This window comes from Cydia pomonella, chromosome 11 (assembly GCF_033807575.1).
Source record: "Cydia pomonella isolate Wapato2018A chromosome 11, ilCydPomo1, whole genome shotgun sequence".
Lineage (NCBI taxonomy): Eukaryota > Metazoa > Arthropoda > Insecta > Lepidoptera > Tortricidae > Cydia > Cydia pomonella.
The window spans coordinates 8641178-8652590 of record NC_084713.1 but is presented as its reverse complement, the minus strand read 5'-3'; the positions used below and the strand labels follow the sequence as shown (position 1 = coordinate 8652590).

Sequence of the window (11413 nt, the reverse complement as noted above, 5' to 3'; positions counted from 1 at the left end):
AAGAAAACATAAAATTGACGCTGCCAGTAATACTAATAGAGGCAAGAGCCGAGAACGATAGCTTTTTACCATCAAAATCGGGTGAAAAATAATTGGCGGCATATGAAACTTTTATTCAATGGAAAATCAGCAAAAACGCCCAGTCTTTCTTGGAAAACGTGTTAGTAGCTTATTCCAATAAACTGGCGAATATGTGCCTACAAGCCCAGCACGCTTTGGTGCAATTATTCGATGTTAAAACTGTAAGCCACCATTTTGAAAATTGTACCTGTACCTTTACTGTTTTGACAAAAAAAGCTGATTTATAAGTTTTGTTTTTTCCTCGCAAGTGTGTTGAAAAACGTCGTATAAAACGCGTGTGCATTGGTCATTACCCACATCAGCTTTCTTATTGCACAATATCGCCTCGTGTGTAATGACCAACTTAGCACACTTGTATGACTTGTATCATAATGTACTATTACTGTCATCCCATAGGCAGTGGCGGATTTAGACATATGCCGCCTGTACGCTATTCGATTTTGCCGCCCCTATCCACCTCTGCTAGCTCTAAAAAGTACTTCGCAATTAGAGACGTCGTGTCAAAAAATGGTGATAATAATCCTTTTCGCCACACCAGCTAATCAAAGGTCTTTAGTTCGATGAGAAAGTAGGTAGAATTTTAACCTTAAGATTGGCAAAGTAATTAGATGCATATTTTGAAAGATTTCCTGGAAGATAAACATTTAATAGCTTTCCTTTGGATTTGATTTGTAGTGTTTTACACGTTGAAGTATATTGTTAAGACTTATAGTTTTCAAATTATGCTTAATTTCTCCTTATAATATTTGCGTCCGACGACTAGAGGGGCAAGTAAGTGCAGTGAGTGAGTATGCACTTTTGTTTCAGGCTTTTGTTCCTTAGGACAAACAAAGCTGAATAAGTCCGGTAGTGACGAGATCGTGCGTGACTACCCCTTAAAAAGAGGGGGGGAGAGGGGTTCTCCAGGTGCAATCTCTGGTATATATATATATATATATATGGTGGTATCGTCCGTCGTAGGGGCTATGCTAAGGTCCTCCCCAGCCGCAACCTCAGACATTTCCATGCAAACAAGTCACGGTCTGGTGCTGATGTCAGGAGTGCATTGAGTAGCGATAAAGCGCGGAGGAGTGGCAAATTTTATGGGCGATACTGTGGGCACCGCCACGCCGTGACGGCCAACAGTGGACGCGTTCGCGGCCTCAAGTAGACTCGAGGAATATCGGGGACGTACAACCTCAAGAGTCGATCTATCAGTTCTGGGCAGTCCGACCCAACTAGCAAATTGGTAATAACATCTGAACCTTTTACGACTAATTCATCGTAGGTGCGTCGTAAATAAGCAAGTTTTAAAACGTGATGTTGTATAAATGTCATTTATACCGCACTTTAGTTTAAATGCAAATTGTTCTTAAATCGCAGTTGTACAGACGTTTGTATAACATAGTAATAAAGCAATTTAATCACTGTCGTACAAAAGTTTTAACCAAGACTTTTTCCCGGTTTTACAACCTCAATATGACATCTTACAGCACTTTGGTCATAGAAAAGCTTTATGAGTGATTACTGTACAACTAATCATAACATCAGCTTTTTACAGCTGTTAAATTGCTAAAGTGCCATACAACAGTCATAAACACGACCGTCTTATAGCTAAAAGATAGGGATTACGGCTTATTTGTTTCATAAATTTTCAGTTCTTAATACAGTGTTGATACGCAAAATGTTAAAATTAGATTGGAAAAAGTGGAAGCAGTTCAAAAGGAGCGGTACTTATAGATGCAAAGTTCGTCAGAGTTGTGCTTCTTTACTTACTAGCACAGACTTAACTTCAAAACTGTTTGTTTCACCTATTAGGTTCACCAAGTTCACCAGGGAACCCTGAATTAGGGTGATGGCGGCCGTATCGTGTTGGCTTAAGAGTTTTAAGTCGTAAGCTAGTGCTTTTAATTATAAATGAGTCATATAACTACTCATAGATAAAAATTAAATTAATTTATTTAATTAAATATAATAAATAAACAATATTTAAAGGGGGCATTAAAATTTTCTTAGAAAACCTAGTAAATTCGTCGAAAATATTATGTTCGCATGCGTATCTGATTTACCCATTACCCATTTTAGTTGCAGTAATAGATGTCGAGTCGGTTATACTTAAGTACTTAAAATGGTAAAAAGTATAATATTTTTCACGACTTGTTTGACCGGCAATCATCCATGCACAGTACACACAAACAGGTAATTATATTATGATTGAAACTGCTTCGCTATTGCATTTCACCGACTCATTAGTCATAGAAACGTCTGCATTATGATCACTCTACAAGCAATTGCATTTACAAATCGAGAACTTACGATACTTTTCCGACTAAAAAGTCGTTTAATATATTTTTTATGACAGCTGTAGGACTAAATGTGCTTGCTTATGACGATTGAGTGACCACTCAACGACTATTTAGCCATAAAAACTGCGCCAAAATCGCGTCATTTAAACGTTTGTATGCCTTAAATTGCATACCATCAAGTTTTATGAAAAACGTTTGTACAACATTTATATGACATATTTTTGCTAGTTGGGGAGTCACCGCGCAATATGCGACAAGCAGTAGTCAGCAAGATATTGTTGCGCCTTACCTCTGCAGAATTATATCCAAGACAGCCAGCCTAGTAAGAATTTTGTTGGGTACAAAACTGGGTAGTACCCATATCTTTTTTCGCACAGAAATCTTAAAGATAATGAAGTACAGTGCCTGGCGGCTTCAGTACTCTCACACAAAAGTCAGTTGAGGCCTGACGTGTGGAACGCGCGCTCCCGGGCGCGGGGGCGGGTCGGTGGCACACAAGCATACGGCCCGCCTGATGGTATGCAGTCTCCGTAGCCTATGTACGAGCTTAGAGGTGTTACATGCACATTGCCAACCCTCATCACCCCCCCCCCCCCCCCCCCCTCGTTGAGCTCTGATGGCAACTTTACCTGCAGGAACACAACACTATGAGTACGGTCTAGTGTTATTTAACTGTGAAAATCTTGCAAAGCTCGTCGAAAAGTCTGACGTACGAGGCGCGTAGCGAACGCTCCAGTGACAGGTACAGAATAGAGCCCGATGAAGCCCGACATACTGTGATCGATGCCTTCGATGCAATTACTCAAAAAAGTCGGGCGTATCGTCATGTAGAGGAGTAGCACTTTGGTGTCGATAGAGTGCCCCGTAAGAAGAAAGTCGGGCGAAGATCGACGGACGGGGCGCGCTGTGTGTGCTCCAAATTAAAATACCTAGCAAGCAACCTGCGCTGCCCTCATAATATAAGAGTGGGGCGAAACCCTACAAAAAATAAGTCCGGCGAAGCCCGACTACATCCGCTCAAATTTGAAAATGAAAATTGTAGCTTTCTTATTAAAAACAAGGAGTATTGTACGCACGAATGAGGGTAGACCGAGCGCGATCTACACAACTTTGACACCCACCCGCTATCTACAGTTACCCGTGAACAAGATGCATGTAACTGCGTCGAAATATCCGGAGCTCAATAAAAACAATATAAAATGCAATCACGGTTTATATCCCGGTCGATTTAAGTGTAGTGAAACTAACCGTAAATCATTCAAAACTGTTAAGGAGCATTATAGCAACATGGGGCCATGGGGCGGCAAAATAAATAGGAATCGCCAAAAACGAAATGACAACGATATGACGATGACTAACGCCACTGGATTGCGTCAACTGCGGTCGAGGCGAACACAAGGCAGCGGTGTCGCTTTTTTGATATGATACAATTAAATTCAGATAATGGGACATAAAGTAGCACATGACAGGAGGCTGCAAAATCGACAAATACTTAATCATTAATCAACTTTACATAAAAAGGGGCGGCGAAATTGTGGTCAGTTAAAACAAAACGACAACAGCAAAACTAATTTTTTTTGGCCTAAATTTGCCGCCCTAGGCTTCAGCCAACTCAGGGTTATGGTAAATGCGCCACTGCCCATAGGGAAAAAATTTCACCAAAATCGCCGTCAACCGAGGTTTTCCAGAGAGGCTACAGTATGGGGTTCGTCAAAAAAGGAGTGTACAAGTTTTTAATGGATCGGCAACGCGCATGTAATACGTCTGGTGTTGCAGGCGTTCATAGGCTACGGTGACTGCTTACCATCAGGCGGGCCGTATGTTTGTTTGCCACCGACGTGGTATAAAAAAGGCACTATTTGGTTATAAAATCATGAGTAAAAAATATTCCAGCCTCTTATTTGCCGGAAAAGTTGGAGCCTATGTTGGAATTCAGTAGGGGTTGCTGGAGAGATGCTCTACAAGCTTGTACTCTCCCAAACTACAGAGTACAAATTGAGTACCAATTGTGTACTAAATCCTCATAAAATAAAAAAAAAGCCAAAACGTAATGTGGGGTTGCAGCAGGGTCACAGCGGTAGGACCACGGTTAAATAAAACGCGGTGGAAGACTGGAAAAGTTGTAGTCTGAGAAAAAATCGTGGCCTAGAATTTGACAGTCAAACTAGATGGCGCTATATGTTTTGTCTTTTATATATATATATATATATACCACGTCGGTGGCAAACAAGTATACGGCCCGCCTGATGGTAAGCAGTTACCGTAGCCTATGGACGCCTGCAACTCCACAGGTGTTACATGCGCGTTGCCGACCCTTTAAAAACCTGTACACTCCTTTTTTGAAGATCGCTCATTCCACAGCCAGCCGGACCGTCCGCGGAAGGAAATTCCTCTTAAACCGCACAGTGCGCGACCATTTAGGCTCTAGTTTGGTAGGTAGCTGAAATTGTCACAACCAAAAAAACTACTGCATAACGCAGGCATATGTAGGTACGTTTGGAAGTTTTACATCAGCTGAATCAGATCTCAAACTTGAATACTTAAAGAACTTTTCGTGAATTTTCGTGAAAATTAGAGAATAGAAATATTTGGATTGGTGCATGAGACTGCGAGTGCAAGAAAAAGGGTTGTAATAGATACGAGTAAATTGTAATATTCGGAAAAGTAAACTTCATTTCCTTTGGATTACAACATTTATTTAAAGTAATGTACCTATACCTAAGATATACATTTACACCAATGACTGAAAATGTTAAATCTAACGAGCGTACTAATTAGTTTTAGCTGCGTTTACGCTAGAGCCGCCGAGCATGAGCGGAGCACAAATTCGTGTATAGTTGTTAGATTTGTAGCTGGCCCCCAACGGCTTAACCTTTGTCTATTGTTAACTAAAACGGCGCGTGCCACCTGCAAAAAAAGGGCCCGGTCACTTTAACCGGTTATTTAATTACAACTCCTATGGTAATTTAAATAAGATTCAAAATGAACAAATGGAAAAATAATTTGTGATTTGTTATGTGGTCCCTATACGGTTACTGAGTGCCGGCGAGTCGAACGCTACCGCTGAACGCTACCGAACGAGTCTAAAAAGTGTCCTCGATATGCGTAACAAAGGCGCGTTATCGGAGAGCACACCTACACTGGTTTTTTGAGTGTTGGACTAGCCCGCGCTCAGGTGCCAATTAGAAATATACGACCCTTTTTTGCAGGCACGCGCGGTTTTAGTTAACAATAGACAAAAGATTAGCCGCTTCGGGCCAGCTTCAAATCGAATATACCTAGTAGTTGGACCGACTTACAACTCTTACGAGAGGACAAGCCTCGAACTCATTCGAATTCGTGCCCGGCTAGTCCAGACGCAGCTTTACTGTGCAGTCGCCCGCCTGGCGTCTACTGAGTTTGTCATAGTAGCGTAGCTCGGGCATAACTAGTATGTCGTATGTGAAATAGTAAGAAAGTTTGAGCCCACAATATTTCATAGGTATCTTTACCACGGCGTGCGCTTTGCGCACTTCGCACAGCCAAGAGCAAACAGATAAATATATTAAAATCGCTGCCAACTTAGCTTGGACTGACTCTACCAGTGTCCAACCGAATCCGGACTTTTTTGCCGAAAGTGAAAATTCAGTTTCGACTCATCAGTATCACCCGAAACTTTTGTAGACTTGTTAAAATCGTAGAAAAAATTGCTGTGCCCTTACTTTTTAGAGATATGAATAATGGTGAATCATAATTCTATGTAAGTGGTAAAATAACGGCCAAGAGCGTGTAGGAACATGCCTATTCTACTTAAGAAAACGAATTAAAATTCACTCCTCATTGTCAATCAATCAATGGCCCAAAGATAAGTTCAAAAAAAACCGGCCAAGAGCATGTCGGGCCATGCTCAGTGTAGGGTTCCGTAGTTACTCTTCCGTCACAATAAGCTAAACTGGAGCTTAAAGTATAGTAAATTGTTAACCAAGGAATGAAACGGTACCTTTCACGCGAGTTAAACAAATAGGCAAATTTGCATAATCAGTACCTAATTAGTTTTTTTACTCTTAAGGGGAAACTTTTTGCGATAACTAAAAACAGCTAAACTGATCATGTCCGCTATAGTTTTCATTTAAAGTCTTTCTTAAGCTCTACTTCCACGATTTTTTTCATATTTTTTGGACCTATGGTTCAAAAGTTAGAGGGGGGGACACATTTTTTTTCTTTTGGAGCGATTATCTCCGAATATATTCACTTTATCAAAAAATATTTGTTGAAGACCCCTATTAGTTTTGAAATCCCTTTCCAACGATACCCCACACTGTAGGGTTGAAGCGGAAAAAAAAATCACCCCCACTTTACGTGTAGGGGAGGTACTCTCAAAAAAATTAAATTTTTAGATTTTATTGTACGACTTTGTCGGCTTTATTGATTTATATATCCATGCCGCATTTCAGCTTTCTAGCACTAACGACCACGGAGCAAAGCCTCGGACAGACAGACAGACGGACATGGCGAAACTATAAGGGTTCCTAGTTGACTACGGAACCCTAAAATGATTTAAAGAGATATTTTGTTCTTTCTTCTTTATTTAATGACATGTAAAAAAAATCCCTTGGCTTTGATACAAAAACGTATAACTTTGATGAAGTTATCAACAAAATGCACATTAAAAAAAAATGTTTTACTAGTGGTAATCCCAGTAGTTTCCACCAAAATTTTGTTTTAGTTTAACACAAATAAAAACATTATAAATAGCATATCTAGTATAAATATAGAGTAGTTCAATAAATAATAATGATATGTCGAATAGTGTTCCAGTAAACTACCTTAAAGTGATCATTTGATCAAACATAGTCGGGTTTTGATTAAATAGTTTGTATAATTAATTCCAATAACAATTGATCAGATAAATTTCATCCAAACGTTAATTTCTCCTTGACTATTTTAGTTTTGCACATGTACCAGTAAAACTGTTATTATTTTTATTTTTAATCACTTTTAAGGCAATTTACTGAAACACTATAAATAATGGACTTATAATTATATTTTAATGTACTCTATATTTATACAATACTATTTATACTGTTTTTATTAGTTTTGAACACTACCAAAATTTTAGTGGTAACTACTGGATATTTTTTCCCAGTAGTTACACTAGTTACCACTGGTAACAACTTGGTGTTAATGGTAACTAGTGGGAATAACCCGTATTTTTGGGCCATCCTGTATAGAACCCGGCCTTTAAGTTTCGGCACAGCTGAAAGTTTCGGCAGTTTTTTGGCCGATACCAAACCGGCCGAAACATGATTTTTATGCCGAAACCGAAACTTTGGTCGGAAACTAATAAATACAGTTAGTTGAGTTCTTCTCTTCCCGAAGGTTAACGGCGGTTCCGCAATGGATGTTTTATACTGCTAAGTAACATCTTGAGTCCGGCATAACATGATAGTGTTTTATTACCTTAACCATAAGGTTATACCTGGCTGTTATATAAATAACAGTAAGTGTGGGACCACCATAAGTCTTTCCCTATTGGCGGAACAAACTCCCACAATGTTCAATTTTAGTACAGGCCAAAGTTATTTATATCAGAGAAGGATCCTTATGCACTTGGAGCCTTCTGTGGTGGAGGAAGCCACATATCTTGAATAATTTTCGCCGAACCATGTCCAAGTGTGAACCTGAGGCTATTTTACAAACATTTGTAACCTATAACACAAGCAGGAATGTCTTTCTAGCAAATAAGAGTTGAAAACAGTTACACACATTTTATAAAACTACCTCCTGGGGTTTGGCATCAAGAAGGGTCATTGAATTTTCGTGCCAGTAGGTAACATTTTTACATAAGGTAAAAGCTAGTCCATCCTAGAAGCTTACACGAAAAATGCAGTAACCTAATGTTTGTGTTGTATTCTATAAAAAATAAACTTGTTATGAAAAGATACTTAATAAAGTAAGTGTCAAACTCCCCAAGGTTAGTTTTAGGTATATGGAACAACATAATTATATTGTAAATATGGCATTTCACTTGGCCCAAATACAATAGCCCTGTTTTTTATATTAATATACTATGATTCAAAAAAAAAATGCAAACTATGTTTGGTCCAATATGATCAATGCCACCCCTAGAAAGGACTAGTTCTACCATTATTAAATAACATGTATACAAAAATGTACTTATTGAAAATATGTCATGTTCCATGCCTAAAGGGTCCTTATGGTCCATGTGCATAAGGACCCTTCTCTGCTGGGAAGCCACATATAGTTGTAAATAAATAAATAAAAAAATTAATATAGGACATTATTATTACACAAATTGACTAAGCACAGTAAGATCAATAAGGCTTGTGTTCAGGGTACTTAGACAACAATATATATAATATATAAATATTTATAAATACTCTAATACATAGAAAACATCCATGACTCAGGAACAAGTATCCATGCTCATCACATGAATAAATGCCCTTACCAGGATTTGAACCCGGGACCATCAGCTTCATAGGCAGGGTCACTACCCACTAGGCCAGACCGGTCATCGAATGCATTCTAGAATGCATATTGGAATAACTTAGTTCTGTTTCTTATCCACAACTAGTTGGTTATTAATATTTTCTATTCTTTGTAACAAAGTAGGATGAGAATGGTACCATGCTGAGTATAGCTTATCATAGATTGGGTAGTCCAGATTGTCTTTACCAAGCTTTATGAGTGCAGACCGGAGTTCTCTGGGGTAATTCAAAGATACAGCAAAGTTGTCTGCCTCAAATTCATGTTTTCTAGATAATGCTGTTAAGAAGAATGATAAAATTGAATTATATGGGGCAAGAATCATTTGTAAAACCACAATTAAACCAATAATGATAGGCTTTTGGCCTGCTGGAAATCCAAGAGCAGTATACAACATGGAATACTTAAAAAGTGATCCAAAAGCAGTAAATAATAACAACAAATTAAGTTCAGTCAAAGCTATGTTCTTTGTCAAATGGTTGCAACTCCAGTGTCCCAATTCATGAGCTAGAATTCCTAGAATTTCATTGTCATTACATCCGGTCAAAGTTTTTTTCTCTTCATTATACTTTTCTAACAATGTATCAAAGAGTACAATTCTTTTTGAACCGAAAAGTCCACCAAAATATGCATTGCTGTGTGCAGACCTTTTAGAGCCCTCTACTATGTATACTTGTGAGAGCGGGAACTTAAGCCTTGATGCTAGTTCCTCAATGCCTTTCCTTAAAGAACCCTCGGGCAGAGGTACAAATTTGTCAAACAGAGGAGCAATAACAGTAGGGTACAGCATCAATAGTAATAAGGACACCACGGTAGTAAACAACCAAAGATAAGCAACAAACATATCTCCTCCTACCATGATAATATTAATTGACATTGATACTAATGGAATGGTAATGATGAGACTCAGAACTAAAGATTTAAACTGGTCCTTAATAAAGAATCCTACTGTTTGCTTATTAAAACCATGCTTTTGCTCAAGTACAAATGTGCCATAAATCTTAAAGGGCAACATTACAACATAATTAAACAGAGTCACAATAGTCGTAAAGATACAAGTCACAAATATTTCTCTATCTGGTGACACATACAGGGATTTTGAAATGTTCTCAGAATCAAACCATGCCACAGCAATCCACCGTCGATAAAGTATTACGGATGTTAATACTATACTACAAAATTCCTTTACGATCTTGAACTGCGACTTGTCAATACCATACAGACGAGCTTTCTTGAACGATTCTTCATTTAACATCTCCTTCAAGTCCTCAGGAATAGTGTTGTTTGTCTTGTAGATTTTTAACTGCAAAATAGATGTTATTACATTATTTTACGTAAGCTGCAGAGTAATGATAATATCTTAATGCAAAAAGTGCGATTAATAGACTATAGTTTACAAAATATAACCTAATACGTACCTGCCGCAATGACAAATATAACTCCCACAAATATTCTGCCCATGAAAATAGCAGTATTAAATAAACAATATATTCCTCGTTGAGTCCCATGGTTGTGGGTTAACTATTTCAATATCAGCCAAATTTTAAGTCAATTATTATTAGTAATTATCGATTTCCATGGGTTCAGTATTCGATTGACATCCCCTCAAATCAAATGCCCCTCAATGACAAAAATGCCAAAATTGACAAATGTCAGTTAACGTGGTGTTTTTTTTAACAGTTATGGCCTGGATGCGAGTCCTTTAAAATCAACGTAGTGATTTTGTCGTTTTTAGTAGTGATCTCCTAGTGAGTATTATATTCTTTGGTAGTGATGCCGTGTCAGAGGGCCTACCGCGAAAATCGAAATTCGTCAATTGCGGGCATTTTTCTCTGTCACTCTAATCACGTCTTAGTGAAATAAAAAAGAAAGATCCCCGCAATTTACGAATTTCGGTTTTTGAATTCGAAAAATTTCGAATAATGAGCTATTATCGGTTTTGAATAGCACAGACAGAATAAATATATTAGCGCTCTTCTTAGTAGTTTGTGGACTGGATCCACAATTCAACTAGATTACTCAATGTTACTTTAACGAAAATCAATAAAAGCTTAAAGAAAGTTAATCAATAGGGTTGTTTCCAATTTTTTAAGCGCTTGTATTACGATTCTATATTGACTAAAAGTTGCCCTAAAATTTTAATTTTATACTAAAAACGGCTTTAAATATGTTAAATTAACAAAATATATTTTGACAGATGCTATCGCGCCCAAAACGCTCTTTGAAAATTGTGTGACGTCACAGTTTACGGTTTGACACATAACTACATATACACGTAGAAGATACAAACTGTCAACTGACATTTGTCATTTGTTGTTTATCGCCTAACTGTCAACAGTGTCAATTCGAGAGTTGTGACGTCATCAGAATCTTCAAAGACGTTTCGAGTTTGGTCACGTGACGTGTGCCAAAAGATATTTTAAATTCAATATTTACAAAAATATGATCATTACATTTTCCCTAAAAGTAGTTTAACATGTTCTTATAATCCAAAAGAATTTATTGGGATACAATTCTGCCCTAAGATTTGTAGATGGAAACAACCCTATTGGAAGATA

General features: G+C 38.0%; 1 protein-coding gene across 1 annotated transcript; it reads right to left on the bottom strand.

Annotated features, from left to right (window-relative positions):
- Positions 1 to 5040: 5040 nt before the first annotated feature.
- Positions 5041 to 10607, bottom strand: LOC133522772 (CAAX prenyl protease 1 homolog). Its single transcript, XM_061858222.1, has 2 exons — positions 10274 to 10607; positions 5041 to 10158 (listed from the first exon to the last, which is right to left on the bottom strand). Exons 1-2 carry the CDS (start codon positions 10361 to 10363, stop codon positions 8917 to 8919), a joined length of 1332 nt encoding a protein of 443 aa, XP_061714206.1. The 5' UTR covers positions 10364 to 10607; the 3' UTR covers positions 5041 to 8916.
- Positions 10608 to 11413: the final 806 nt, after the last annotated feature.

What these genes read in the sequence shown, in the direction of transcription:
- LOC133522772 (XM_061858222.1), bottom strand. Translation starts at nt 10,363, where the DNA reads ATGGGACTCAACGAGGAATATATTGTTTATTTAATACTGCTATTTTCA. An exon ending in TATATTTGTCATTGCGGCAG is followed by an intron (nt 10,159 to 10,273) that starts GTACGTATTAGG and finishes TCTATTTTGCAG; the next exon opens with TTAAAAATCTACAAGACAAA.